General features: G+C 61.4%; 5 protein-coding genes across 5 annotated transcripts; 3 read left to right on the top strand and 2 right to left on the bottom strand.

The window, feature by feature from the left end:
* The first annotated feature begins 88 nt into the window (after positions 1–88).
* THITE_2112728 (uncharacterized protein) lies at positions 89–1,583 on the top strand. The gene is made up of 3 exons (XM_003651879.1): positions 89–399; positions 519–1,388; positions 1,483–1,583. The coding sequence occupies exons 1-2, from the start codon at positions 307–309 to the stop codon at positions 1,350–1,352; spliced, it is 927 nt and encodes a 308-aa protein (XP_003651927.1). The 5' UTR covers positions 89–306; the 3' UTR covers positions 1,353–1,388; positions 1,483–1,583.
* A 330-nt stretch (positions 1,584–1,913) lies between these two features.
* Positions 1,914–2,558, bottom strand: THITE_2112726 (uncharacterized protein). Its single transcript, XM_003651878.1, has 3 exons — positions 2,332–2,558; positions 2,221–2,255; positions 1,914–2,153 (listed from the first exon to the last, which is right to left on the bottom strand). Exons 1-3 carry the CDS (start codon positions 2,371–2,373, stop codon positions 1,973–1,975), a joined length of 258 nt encoding a protein of 85 aa, XP_003651926.1. The 5' UTR covers positions 2,374–2,558; the 3' UTR covers positions 1,914–1,972.
* A 2,256-nt stretch (positions 2,559–4,814) lies between these two features.
* On the top strand, positions 4,815–6,047 carry THITE_2112724 (uncharacterized protein). Its single transcript, XM_003651877.1, has one exon. The coding sequence runs from the start codon at positions 4,929–4,931 to the stop codon at positions 5,883–5,885; it is 957 nt and encodes a 318-aa protein (XP_003651925.1). The 5' UTR covers positions 4,815–4,928; the 3' UTR covers positions 5,886–6,047.
* Positions 6,048–7,941: 1,894 nt separating this feature from the next.
* Positions 7,942–11,393, top strand: THITE_2112722 (uncharacterized protein). The gene is made up of 3 exons (XM_003651876.1): positions 7,942–8,038; positions 8,128–8,214; positions 8,275–11,393. The coding sequence occupies exons 2-3, from the start codon at positions 8,174–8,176 to the stop codon at positions 10,997–10,999; spliced, it is 2,766 nt and encodes a 921-aa protein (XP_003651924.1). The 5' UTR covers positions 7,942–8,038; positions 8,128–8,173; the 3' UTR covers positions 11,000–11,393.
* Positions 11,394–11,458: 65 nt separating this feature from the next.
* THITE_37833 (homoserine O-acetyltransferase-like protein) lies at positions 11,459–13,129 on the bottom strand (the record flags this gene model as incomplete). The annotated part of the gene is made up of 2 exons (XM_003651875.1): positions 11,459–12,953; positions 13,032–13,129. 2 exons carry the CDS (start codon positions 13,127–13,129, stop codon positions 11,459–11,461), a joined length of 1,593 nt encoding a protein of 530 aa, XP_003651923.1.
* Positions 13,130–13,227: the final 98 nt, after the last annotated feature.

Raw genomic sequence — 13,227 nt, 5'->3', positions numbered from 1 at the left:
GCCCGTTTTCGGGGTCCTGGGCGGTGAATTTAGCGTGCAGTGATGCCCCTGAATCGCGACCCTTTGGGGCCGCCCAACACGGGCAAGCCGCCAATCATCCGAACCCGTGGGCGATAGGCGAGCAACCTGGAACACAACACCTTCATCCCAAGCTGAAGCAAGTGGCAGGATGCGTGGCTGTGTTTCCCCGCCCTCATCATGCCCATTCTCCTCGCAGGCCTCTACCAAAACCGAATATCTCTGCTCCGTGCATTGACACTGCCCTCTCTGCTGTCACGTCTGGCCTGGAGGCCATCCGCCCTCAAAATGTCGACCTTCCAGCACCCCGACTACAACATCCCCATCACCCTGCCAACCGGCCTCTCACAAGCGCAACTCCTCGCCTTCCCTCCCTTTAAGGTAAGTTTTACTCTCCTCCCAATTAACTACCCCATTATGATGTCCCCACGCCCGCCCAACTAGTGTAAGCTAACTAACAACCCCTCCCCCCTCCCCCTGGGTTCTCCCCAACGCAACAGTCCTGGCTCTCAACCCTGCAGACCTCCCTGCAGGCGCAGCACACCACGCCGTCGCACCCCTTCCACGCGGACCCGTACGCCCTGCGCGCCGTCACGGTGCAGGCGTTCGACCTGTTCGGCCGCCCGCCGCACGCGCGCCTCGGCTTCGTCAAGCTGAGCGCGCGCGTGGCCAACGCGGCCGGCGAGACGCTGCCTGGCGCCGTGTTCCTGCGGGGGCCCTCCGTCGCCGTGATGGTGCTGCTCGTGCCGGACGACGGCGGCGGTACCCTGCGGGATGCCAGCGGTGCTGGTGCTGGTGCCGGTGCCGGTGCCGGTGTTAAGGAAGGGGCTGCTGGGGAGGAGGAGGAAGAGGAGGAGCGGTACGTGCTGCTGACCGTGCAGCCGCGGGTGGCGGCGGGCAGTCTGGCGTTTGTGGAGCTGCCGGCTGGCATGGTGGACGACGACGGGCGGGCGTTTGTGGGGCAGGCGGCGCGGGAGATGGAGGAGGAGCTCGGGATGGTGATCAAGGAGGAGGAGCTGGTCGACCTGACCGCGCTTGCCCTAGCTCGGGAGGGCGAAACGGAGGGGGGGCAGGGTTCCGAGTTGGCTAATGCCATGTACCCATCTCCCGGCGCGTGCGATGAGTACATGCAGATTTATCTGCACGAGAGGAGGGTGCCGCGGGAGCAGCTGGGGGAGTGGGCGGGCAAGTTAACGGGGCTGAGGGAGCACGGGGAGAAGATCACGCTGAAGTTGGTGAGGATGCAAGATCTCTGGAAGGAGGGCGCCCGGGATGCGAAGTGTCTTGCTGCGGTGGCACTCTGGGAAGGGCTGAGGAGGGAGGGGAAGATTTAGAAGGGAAATGATCGCTTCTGTGGTATGTTGTCTATGGTATGGCTCTATCCCCCGGTCTTTTTTTGTCTAACTACCGCGTCTGCCTTCTTGCGACTGCCCAGTGTCTTAGCTGACTTACTGACTGTCAAAGCTTGAACTTCTTGGCAATCTCAATCCCCTCGGCGAGATTGGCTATCCGGGCGTCGATGGCGTAACCTTCGGCTTCGAGCTTGATGCATTCCTGCCACAAGGAGTCGAGCCTGACTAGGAAAACCTCGATGAATTCATTCTCTTCCAGCTCGGGTTTGAGGTCCTGGTTCTCCGGGAGGCTCATGTCGACGCTGACGTGGACCATGCGCAGATTGGTATTGCAAAATCCGGGGTCTGCATGCAAGATGAGAAGGAGGGGGCGGAGGAGTCAACATTGAAAGACAGGCTCACCGTTGAACATGATGGGGGATGTCTCCAGCACCTCGCCTACGTAGCCCGTCTCCTCCTTGAGCTCTCGGACCGCTGCTTGTTCGGCTGTCTCGCCCTCGTCGATTAGGCCGGCTGGGAGCTCGATGACGATCTTGTCCAGCGGCGGGCGGTACTGCTTCTGGAGCACGATCTCGGGGCCTAGACAGATGACTTGGTTGGCTTCAGGGGACCAGAGAGAGGGGAGGGAGAGAGAGAGCGAGAGAAGACTGTAGTGGCATACCAGTCTCCTTCTGGATGATGGCGACTATGCCTACTCCATCGATCTCGCTGTCTTTTGGACGGGTGCGCCGCTCAGCCGATTCCCATGTTCGTATCACGCCCTTGGGGTCTCTGTATGTCGTTCTTGACGGGTGTCAGGCCCGGGTGGCATAGCATGGCGAGAAGTTGAATGCTCTTCAGCTCAACTTACTTCACCAGCTTGGTCCACACCGCCTCGCTCTCGGACTGTGCATGCGAGTTGGCATCTCGATTTTATACCCGTGGTGAATATTGGGGCATTGTGTTTCCCAAACCAACTTACGAGCGGCTCAGTAGATATGACCTTGGCCTCGCCTTCAGACATGGTCGTTTGCATGTTCTGTCAAGGGAATACCTCCCGTGGCATCCTACGCCGTGATTTGGCCCAGGTCCCTTCGTCTCTTCTTTTGTAATCTTTCACAACTGAATTGTGTCGTCCGAGAGTGGACACCGCAGGTTTGGGACGACCGGTCGCGCCGGGCCACATGTCTCCGGCAGTGGGGCCGGAAACTCTAATTCAGTGTAATTCAGTGGAGCCAGCGATCGCCAGCAGCAGCCCAGGCGGGCTTGGACGCAGGTGGTCAACCAACCAGGCGCAGGACCTGAGCATCTAAGTCAGGCTCGGGCGGGCGCCCGCATTGCACTCCGCAGCCGTGGCCCTGCAGTACCGTAAGGGGTCAGCACACACCGCTTACACGCTTCAACCACTTGACTGGCCGGCTTTCCAGAAGAGTGCATGTGCCTCCTTCGATGCTCCTATGGTGTCGACCTTTGTCCAGAGAGTATCGATATCACGAACCTGCGCCGCCAGTCTTGGTTACCTGGTACCTGAGTTATACAGCCCACGTACGGAGGCATTTCCAGGTTCATGGTTCGTCACGTTGGTAACGTACGTCGGTGCTTGGGTATTGCATGCAGCATGCGTAACCCGACTCACGCAGGGCGGTCGAATGCCTGCCCCTCGATGGTGCCTGCATGGCAACTGGAAACGCAAGCTGCAACGAACGCCGGAATCTAAGTTAGACTTGGTTGACGACACAGTCAATCGCAGGACTCTTGCCTAACTCGAGCTTGTGTACTTTCCGTGGTAAGGTATCCCTTCCAGCGTGGAGTCATAGGGGTTGTCGTCACGAGGGTCTCCATTCGCAAGCCCGTCACGTTGCTCTGCCGGGTTCCAAATTCTGGAGAGCGGTCTGTTGGCTGCATGTCATATCTGGATGCAGGCCACGCTAGGTACGCAAGACGCAAACACACGTCAGCCGGCAGCTCTCGATTTGGCGCCGTCGCTCTGCCGCAAAACGCTGCCGGCAACGGCAATTCGCAACGACTTGGTGTTCCATGCTCCCGCGAACATGGTCGTGCGCCTGCTGTGAAAAGTTGGTGCTAGCCACCCAGCGGGTTTCAAGGTGATATCGAACCTGAGCGTCGAAGACGTGTCGGGCGTGTCTACAACGCTGTTATGCCAAAATCCTGGCAGGGCTGAGCCGCGATTGTGCTGCATGACGGTGCAACACAATTGCGTCCAGAAATGCGCGTAAGCAGCGGGACCTGGGAGTCTGGGAGGTGAAACTGCTGCGGAAACTGGCCAATCCGCTAGACTCCATATCCGTTTCCAGCCGGGAGATTCACCTGCCAAATACGGCGACGGCCTGCCCGCGGGCAATCCTTCGCGGCGCGTTATCACTACCAAGCCGAGCCGACGATTGCGTACACATTTCCGGCTTACTCTTCTCTCCCTTACCTTCTTACACAATAACTACCTCTTACTATTGTCGCTCCCTTTGTCTCGTTTGACTTCCACATCGTGCGCAAAGTCTGAGTTTTCCTTTCAATTTACTCCAACTTTCTGTGTCTCCTCCATTCCCATCCCAATGGGCAGGTAAAGGCCGGCCAGTTCTTCGCACTCGCACTTGTAACTGATCTGGCCTCTCCTCGAACTCGGTCCCACAATGACCAGGTCTCGCGCCGGCAGCGGCGGCAGCGGCCGTCCCTCAGCCGACCGCCTCGACACGGCGACGGAGCCGGACTCGGAGCGGACCCCGCTGCTGGCCGGGACACCCACCCCGTCCACCACCACTACCCTGTACACCAACAACAATGACTCCGACTACGATGACGCCCCCGGCGCGGCCGCGGACCCGGACCTGGACCCGGACCGACTCACCCGCCTCCGCAGCCTGCTCCGCCCGCGCGTCCTCATCCTCTCCGTCGCCCTCGTCTTCCTCCTCGAACTCGCCGTCGGCATCGCCCTCCCCCCGACCAACGCCATCATGGAGAGCATCATCTGCCGGCAGATGCACCCGGACGTCTTCCTACCGAGCCCGGGCCCGGGCATCGCGCCGCCGCCGCCGCCGCTCTCCTCCCTTTCGCCGGCGCGGGCAGCAGCCCCGTCGCTGCGGCACTTCGCCGGCGGCGTCGTGCTGTCCGACGACCCGGTCTGCAAGAGCCCCGACGTGCAGGGCTACCTGGCCATGCTGCGCGGCTGGGCGGCCACGTTCGAGGCCGTCCCCGGCATCGTCGGCGCCGTGCCGTACGGCGTGCTGTCCGATCGCTGGGGCCGCCGGCCGCTGATCGGCCTCAGCTTGGCCGGCATCGTGCTCTCGCAGGCGTTTACTTACCTCGTTTGTAAGCGTGCACGGTTCTGTTGGTGGGTGGGTTACAGAAAAGGGTCCGGTTGATGGTGCTGACTGCTGCGGTGGTTGTAGTTTACTTCTCGGATGTGGTGCCGCTGTGGGCGATATGGTTTTCGTACACGTTTCAATTGTGAGTTTATTTGGTGCCCCTGCTAACGGGGTATGAGTTGGGTTGGTGGTGGTGTATGTGTTCCCCATACTGACGGTGGCTTGCAGGATTGGAGGCGGCGGCGGTATCTTAGTGGCCATGCTTTACACCGCCGTTGCTGATGTCGTCCCGGCCGCCGAGCGGGCTACCGTCTTCTTCCAGCTCACCGCCTTCTTCCTCACCTCCGAGATGGTTGCTGGCCCCATTGGGGGCGCCATGCTAACCTGGGACCCCTGGCTCCCGCTCCTTGTCGCCCTGGCTCTCCTCATCGTCGGGAACCTCAGCTATTTTGTGTTTCCTGAGACGCTCCACGTCCATCATCGGAAGGCGACGGGAGAGGCCCAAGACGCCGACGGAGAGGGCGCCTCGGGTGCGGCAAAACTATGGCGGAAAGCCCGTAACGGCCTCGCTGAGGTTTGGGATTTCGTGCTCGGCAACCAGAAGCTGGCCTTCCTAATGATGTCCCTCGTCTTTGTCGTCCTGGGCCGCTTCGTGGGCGAGATCTTGCTGCAGTACGCGACGGACCGCTACCACTGGAGCTGGAGCTTCGCGTCCATGGTCCTCGCGATCCGCAACGCGGGGAGCTTGGTGACGCTCCTTGTCCTGCTGCCCGTCGCTAGCTGGCTCTGTACACAGCGCCTCGGCATGGCCAGCGTTGCCAAAGATCTCTGGCTGGCGCGGTGGTCCGCCGTCATCATGATCGTGGGGTGTTTGCTCATCGCCGCGGCGGGGAATGGAGTGCTCTTCTCGATGGGGCTCGTGTGGTTTGCTCTTGGCTCGGGTATCATCTCGCTGATCCGCTCACTTCTCAACGCGCTCGTCGAAGAGCATCATGTCGGCACCGTCAACGCGCTCGTCAGCTTCATGGACAACATCGGTCTCACCGCGGCTGGCCCGTTGTTGGCCAAGAGCCTAAGCATCGGACTAAATCTTGGCGGGGCTTGGATAGGCCTGCCGTTTCTTTTTGCCGCCTTGATGTTCTCCTTCTCAAGCGCGATATTGTGGACTTTCAGGCTGCCGAACGGACGGTCGACAACGGTTGAGCCTCCTTGCTGAGGCGAGGAGCGTCATACAACAACAGCACGCAAGAATCCCGGCAGTTGCCGCGTTGCAGAAGTCTGTCTCCCGGGGAAGCGGCAGCCATGGCCCTTCTCCCCTCTTCAACCGAAGAGGGTGGTGGTTTTCAGGACTGGTCTGACCCGGGGACCCTCTTCTGTGGCCGCGAGGGCGACGCCCCACGTGTTTGACGCGTATGTGCCTGCATTTTGGAGTTTGGGATCTGCATGAGCTGGCCTTGGAGCAGATAGACATCATCGGACGAAGTTGGGGTTGGGTTTAGAGAAGGCGTTCCTGGGGATGCTCGGTCCATCAACTGTGTATTATTTACTGGCATTAGATGTCGCCTGAAGCCTGGAAGACGGTCTCGGGCGCGGTCTCCAAGGGAAGCTCCTCCCTACGAACGGGACAGGTACATAAGGTGCAGCTCTCGGTGTACGGGGCATAGACGATTGGTTGCGGCTCAAGCCAGCCCAGTGTACATACACAGCACAGTACACAGACAGAACAACCGCCGGGAATGTGACGTTTTTGAGATTTTGGACCACAGCAGGAGCCGCTGCCGCAGAAATCTGTTCAGTAAACCCAAGGTTGGCTCCGCTCGTCGAAATCGGGAAGAAATCGGGAAATTGGCGCGCTCCCAAGGAGAACAAGTCAGGCCTCGGCTGGTTTTTCCAGGACCATCTTCATTCCTGCTCATCAAACTTACCCACGCAGCTCAAAGGCCTAGCAGCAAGCTGCAGGAACAAACTTGGAGAGCGTGAAATCCCTGGAGAGCAAATCTACCCAATCATTACAGATGCTAACGGTAGCACAGACCGTCATCACCCGCCAGCCTCAACTCTCAGCGGTGTTGTTCCTCAGACAGCCTTCAGCGCAAACTATCGATTTCATCACGGCGTCTGCAGCTGGACACATGCAGGGGTTCTTGGCCTTCGTCACGCAGGCTTGAGGGGAGCACGTGCATGTGCAACGGGCCTGTCTGCACCTCTGGTTGGCGTGCGGCGTTTCTGTATTCTTCCCCAGTTATTGCGATTGTCCCTCGCTGGCCCATCACGCTGGTTCTGCCCCGCCTCAAAGGCCGACACGGACACGACGAGGGTGATCCTCGGTGGTACCATGCCACGCTTTTTGATGCGCTTTCCCCAAGCCAGCAACAGAACACGCGTTGAGCGCGTCTCGGGAGTGCTTACTGTGTAAGGTACTGCGAAAAAGAGCGGGAAAGATCTGCTCACTGGGATATCGGGAGCTGGACAGGGAAGGTGCCCCTGAGCGGGCTTGGCGCATCCAGGGATGAAACTGATCTGTACCTGCCGCCCGAGAGTGTCTCCTTTTCCTCTTTGGGTGAACGCAAGTCTCCCACCGACACCTACTTCCATGGTACATACACAGTGCCCAGTGTAGTGTAGGCCGGGAGCATGAAGGGCAATCCTGACCTCCCCAGCTTACTGGGGTGGTTTTCTCAGAGCCCTGCGAGTTGGGAACCGAATTTCACCCAGAACACGCCACGAACCACTTAACGGGCCAGCAGATGAGGTGCCCTGGATGCCCTGGTAGCTTGCTCACCAGCGCTAAACCGGACAGCGCGAATCATCTCCACAAGCACGCGGCACCCAAGCCAAAGATGGATGGCAGCCCCAGAAAAGGATACGAGGAGACTTCAACAACCCATTTTCCCTCCTCTGTGCCGCTCAGCTCCGCCGTCTCTCCTCCTCCTCCCACTCAGCATTGTTGCCGCTCTCCCACTGTCGCTCATTCGTTGACTTTGCACTGTCGCTCGTTCCGCTCTTCCTCTCGTTATCGCGAAGTGCCCCCGTCCAAGATCCCTTTCTACCTCGACGCTTCGAAGTTTCAACTTTCAGGGTCTTTGACTTCGCTTCACCGCCAAAGAGACAAGGCGTCAAAAGCGTGAAGAACCCCACATCAACGAACCCCTTTTTAGAATCCGGACGATCGAACGCTCGGCCGCCCTGTCGGTTCACTCTCCGGCTGTCCAGCTACCCTTGTATCCGTACATACACTTAGCTTCGGCATAGCTTGAGCATCCTCCTCAAGAAGCCCGAGATGGCCAGCTTGTAGTTCGCTTCCCAGCTTGACGAAGCATTACCCCAACGCCGACGCACGCCAACCCCGGCCACGTGCATCGGCAATCAGTCAGCACAGTTCTGGCGCAGTCTGGCGCAAATAGAATGCCTGCGACCCGGCGTTCTGGCCCTTGGCGTTGTGCTAACCGACGCCGCAGTTAATGTCTCTGTCTAAACCATCAATAATAATCACGGCTTCCCAGAATGGTCTCGTTCTTTGGCCTCAAGTTCGGGGATAAGAAGAAGTGAGTGTCCACTAGAGGCGAACAACAGAGAGATCCCCCCGCGAACCGCTGATGTTGCAGGAAGTCCGACGGGAAAGCCGCGCTGCAGAAGCAGCCGCAACAGTGGAAGCGCATAGACCAGAATGCTCTGGGAGAGGGCCAGTTCTTCGGACAGAACATCCACCAGAAGGGCGTCATCAATGGCAGCATCCGCTCCGTGTCGCGAGCTGGCACCCCCCAGCCCGGCGCCAGTGGCAGGTCGCCGTACGCCCACTACGACACGCATAACCTTGCTGCTGTCAGCATGTACGACTTGAGCCACCCAGCCCGCCGAGGCAGCCAGACCAGCCTTCAGCTGAAGCCGCACGCCTCCGATATCAACCTGCGAACCCGGCTGGGTGCCCACAATGGGTCCTCAACAAGTCTGGCTCTCCCAACCCCTGGATTCGGTGCCCGCTTCGGCGCAAACAACGCATCGTCCACGAGTCTTGCTGCGCCCATGCCCGGATTCGGCTCGCGCCCTGGCACCCCCAACCGGAGCAAACCGTGGGTGAATCCGTTGGATGTTCACTTTGCGAGGAGTTCCCCCTCTGGTCCGCCGACCCCGAAGTCCCCCCTCGCCGCGTCGATGCAGCTCCCGCCGACGCCTACCACGGATACTGCAGAAAATGGGTCGGTGTTTGGCGAGGATGCAGACGACATGGTGGATGCCGTTATGGCAGCTGTGAAGAGACAGGAGCAGGAAGCGAGAGAGGCCAAGGAGAGGGAGAGGGAGTTAGAGAAACAAAGGGAAACTGCCAGGCTGGAGATGGAGCGGCTGGAGAGGCAGAAGTCAACCGAGAGCAACCTGTCCGCCAAACCTCCTTCAGTTACACAGCCTCCACCCGATCCGCGAAAGAAACCCGCCGAGGCACCGAACCTTCAGGCTCCCGCGCTCAGAGGCGACATAGATATCAGGCCAGGCAGCCGAAATGGACCGATTCGGGTGCCTTCATTGCATCAAGGACCACCTCCCACCGGCCCTCCTACGCAGTGCCTTCCGCAGCTGCCCAGCCACGGACCGTCCCGGCAGGGTCCTCTCGGTCCTGCCGGTGAGAGTTCCAGTGCGCGTGGTCCGCGCCCAGCTGGACTGACCACCAACGGGCCAGGGCCTGGAGCTCGACTTAACAGTCCTGGCTCCCACGCTTCCAACCCCTTTGGCGCTAGCTCTAGCATTCATCCTCAGAGCGCACATCCTTTGGTCGCCAATTCCGAAGGTCCGCCACAAAAAGTGTACAGGCCCTACCGGCCACCTCCCCTTCAGAGCTCTGGCCCACTCGGTCCCCTGCCGGATGGTCTTCGGTCACCGAGCCCCCCGCTCAGATCTCCTGTTGTAGACAACCATCGCTCGGACTACGCTGCAATTCGAAGCCCGCCCTCGAATGAGCGCCGGCTGTCCGTGGCTGACTCAGAAGCCCCAGCGCCAGCACGCAGCGAACGGGACACACCAGAAGCGGAAAGACGGGGATTAGAGCAGCTGATTACCGGCTTGACCTCACCCTCCACCGTGACATCCCCCTCTGGATCGACCGGCAGGCCGTCCCTCGACGGAGGGCCAGTTGAGCAGTCCGCACGACCCATCATACAAAATGTCTCGGCTAAACGCGATACTTTGACGCTCAACACACCTCGACAACACAGTTTGTCAATGAAGATTGAAGAGTTGGAGAAAACGCTCCTGAGCGCGCAGCAAGCCCACCGGTCGCAAACAAACCAAGACCAGCACATCAGCAGAGCGAGCGCGAGCAGCAGCGTTTACAGCGGAGGCATCAACAGAGAGGAGGAGGATGACGACGACGACGGGCCGATCCTCCCGGTCCAGCCTGCGCCACTCCGGATTCCCCCGCCCGCGGCGCCTCCTGCCGCCTCTATCGCAGCGTCCGACCGACCGCAGAGTCCCTTCAGGGGCCCAACCAGACGCGGACCTCTGCCGCGGCGTCCCGGATTGGAAGAGTATGGCGTGCCGGGCGCCCAGGTCTCCAAGTCCCGGGGCGGCACGCCTACCCCGGCGTCGAGGAGCGGGAGCACCGACAACTACAGCTCCCACAGTTCTCCGCCATCCCGGACGAACACACCTCAGTTGCGGCACCCCAACTGGCGACGAGATCTGAACCCGTCAAGCCCGGCGCCTACCGTCGACACCTTCGACCGGCCTCGTCCGAGCCCTGTTGTCGACACGGGTTTCAACTTCGACTTCGGTTTTGGCCCCAGCCCAGGGGTCGCTGCGCCACCGACGCCTGACTCGACGAACTGGCCTCTGGCCTCGCCCACCAGCGAGACCGGCTCGGTTCCACCTCCTACCTCAGAGCCACCCCCGAGGAGCGCGAGAGCCGAACAACCGCCAGCGAAATTCACCCGCGCCAACGTGCCACCCCCGCTCAACCTCAAGTTCAACTTCTCGCCCGACGCGCCGTCCCGCGATCCGAGCCTGGGAAGAAATGCGGGCCTGTGGACCCCGCCGCTGCGGTCGACGCCCGGCGCCGCATCCACCGCGGACGGGCGACCCTCGACCTCGGCGGGGCCGGGAAGCGGGCGCAAGGGCGGCGGTGGGCTGGCCGCGTCCCCGCGCCTGATCTCGCAGTTCCCGGAGCCGTCGGTGCCTAGGGATGATAGCAGGCCAGCTGAGGACGACCTGGCTGCGTTCATGGGGATCGGCGTGGCGCGCGGGCCGAGCATCAGGGAGGTGAGGCGGCCGGGGACGGCGGGAGGTGGGAGAGGGCCGCCGATGTCGCCGCTGGTGGATTCGTTCGGCACGGGGTTTATCTGAGCTCCTTACACGGCAGGCAGTCCGTTTGATGGATTTCTCCTCTGTCAGGATAACCCACCCAATCGACGACGCATGAGATGATCGCACTTTGTGTATGACGCTGAATTATATATCCTGATACATGCGGCCGGCAGTCATTCAAGAAGGTTCTCTTCTGCAATCTTCGTTTTTTTTTGCGTTGCAATGGCTTGCTCCGATGCTAAATCAATAACCCAGACAACACCACGCCTGTCCAAAATGCGAACACAACACAGAACCCCTCCGGTTTATCTGCTCTATATGTTCACAAGCATCCATCCATCCATCCAAACAATGTACATCAGGCCTCTCACTCACTTTTTGCCCTTGACCTATTTATCCCCTCCCCCCCTTTCTTACCCCCTATTCTCCCTCCCACCCCCACACTTCCCGTGCTGCCGGTATGCTACCACGCTATGCTACGCTCTGCCACGCCAGGTGCTACCCCAGAAACCGCCTCACGGCCCCGCCGACGTTCTCCACGTCAAGCAGGAAGGTGTCGTGCCCGAACAGGCTCTGCTCCTCGCTCAGCTCGTGGTGCTCGACGCGGGGTTCGACGCCGGCGGCCGCCGCCGCCCGCCGCAGCGCCTCCGCCACCTCGCGCTGCTGCCACGCCGGGAAGAGGATGTCGCTGGCCACGCCCATGACCAGGACCGGGTGCTCGCGCAGGCCGGCCAGGCCGGCGACGAGGTCCGCGGGCGGCTGTTGCGGTTGTGGTTGGCGTTGTTGCTGTGGTAGTTGTGATGGTGGTGGTGGGGCGAGGAGCTCGGCGTCCGGGTCGCTCGGCAGGGTTGATTCGGGCTGCTCCTCGTAGGGCTTGTCGGGTAAAGTGAGGTTGCAGATAGGGTCGGAGGAGGAGGAGGAGGAGGAGAGGGCGGCGCCGGAGAGGCGGGCGGCGCGGCGGGCGGCGGTGCGGGCCTGGTTCGCGGCGCCGAGGTCAAACAGGTCCATGGCCTTGCTGACGTAGATGAGGCTGTTGGGGTCGTAGGTCAGGCAGAACTTCTCGCCGGCGTGGTCGAGGTAGGTCTCGACGAGGAAGTCCGGGCAGAGGGCGGGCGGCTGGGAAGGGTCGGCGCGGCGGCGGCCGAAGCGCTGCTCCCATTCGGGGCCGGACCGGTAGGTGATGGTGGCGATCTCGCGCGCGAGCTTCATGCCGACGTGGGGCGGCACGCGGCCGTAGTAGAAGCCGCGGTTCCAATTGGGGTCGTTGACGATGGCGCGGCGCTGCACGTAGCGCATGGCGATGCTGTAGGGGTGGCTGCGCGCGCAGGCGCTGATGGAGACGATGCGGCCAACGCGCGAGGGGAACTCGACGCCCGCGGCGAGCGACTGCATGCCGCCCATGCTGGAGCCGACGCTGGCGTACAGCTTGGACACGCCGAGGTGGTCGAGCAGGCGGAACTGGGCGCGCACCATGTCCTGGATGGTCAGGATCGGGAAACGCGTCGCGTAGCGCTTGCCGTCGGACGGGTCGATGCTCGACGGTCCCGTCGAGCCGTAGCACCCGCCGATGACGTTGGTGCAGATGACAAAGTATTTGTCGGTGTCGAGCGCCAGACCGGGGCCGATGAACTTCTCCCACCAGCCCGGCTGCGGGTTATCGGGGGTCGAGTGGGCGTGGGACGAGGCGGACAGGCCGGTGTGCAGCAGAATCACGTTGGAGCGGTCCGGGTTCATCTGGCCCCACGTCTCGTAGGCGATGTCGAACTCTTGGAGGCGGCCGCCGTGATCGAGGATGAGCGGCTCGCGGCAGTGGTAGATCTGGGTCGCGCCGACCGTGTAGGACGGCTCGGGGCCGCTCTCGTCGGAACGTGCGAAGACTTGCTTCTGCAACGTTGCCGATCGTGTTTCGAGAACATCGAGGCAAGGGAACTCAATGGCGGGGTTCGAGGGCGCGCTATTGCGGCCGGGAGCTTGTTCACGGAGGGCTGGAGGTCTGCGTTCCGGGCCTGCGCCCGCGCCCGCAGCAGCAACCACAGGTGCATCCGCGATCACTCGGCCGATGGCTGGCGACGGCGCATTGCTGGAGAAGGGCCTTGTCCGCGGGGAAGCGGCACGAGAGACGGCGGTCGACGCATGGCGCAGACTTGATGCAAGCCCCCTCGACCTCATGCTGTGTTAGGTTTGTGTCCGCGAGATGCTCGCGCAGGACAGCAGCCAAATCCTCGTTTGTATCCGCAGCGGCGGCCGCTGAGGAATCGTCTTCGAAG

The sequence above is a fragment of the Thermothielavioides terrestris genome, chromosome 2 (assembly GCF_000226115.1).
Source record: "Thermothielavioides terrestris NRRL 8126 chromosome 2, complete sequence".
Taxonomy (NCBI): Eukaryota; Fungi; Ascomycota; class Sordariomycetes; order Sordariales; family Chaetomiaceae; genus Thermothielavioides; species Thermothielavioides terrestris.
This window is presented reverse-complemented; position numbering and strand designations above follow the sequence as displayed.

Coding starts and splice junctions, on each gene's coding strand:
- THITE_2112728 (XM_003651879.1), top strand. CDS start 307: ATGTCGACCTTCCAGCACCCCGACTACAACATCCCCATCACCCTGCCA. Junction 400..518: donor TCGCCTTCCCTCCCTTTAAG/GTAAGTTTTACT, acceptor CCAACGCAACAG/TCCTGGCTCTCAACCCTGCA.
- THITE_2112726 (XM_003651878.1), bottom strand. CDS start 2,373: ATGTCTGAAGGCGAGGCCAAGGTCATATCTACTGAGCCGCTC. Junction 2,256..2,331: donor TCATATCTACTGAGCCGCTC/GTAAGTTGGTTT, acceptor TCGCATGCACAG/TCCGAGAGCGAGGCGGTGTG. Junction 2,154..2,220: donor GTGTGGACCAAGCTGGTGAA/GTAAGTTGAGCT, acceptor ACACCCGTCAAG/AACGACATACAGAGACCCCA.
- THITE_2112724 (XM_003651877.1), top strand. CDS start 4,929: ATGCTTTACACCGCCGTTGCTGATGTCGTCCCGGCCGCCGAGCGGGCT.
- THITE_2112722 (XM_003651876.1), top strand. CDS start 8,174: ATGGTCTCGTTCTTTGGCCTCAAGTTCGGGGATAAGAAGAA. Junction 8,215..8,274: donor AAGTTCGGGGATAAGAAGAA/GTGAGTGTCCAC, acceptor CTGATGTTGCAG/GAAGTCCGACGGGAAAGCCG.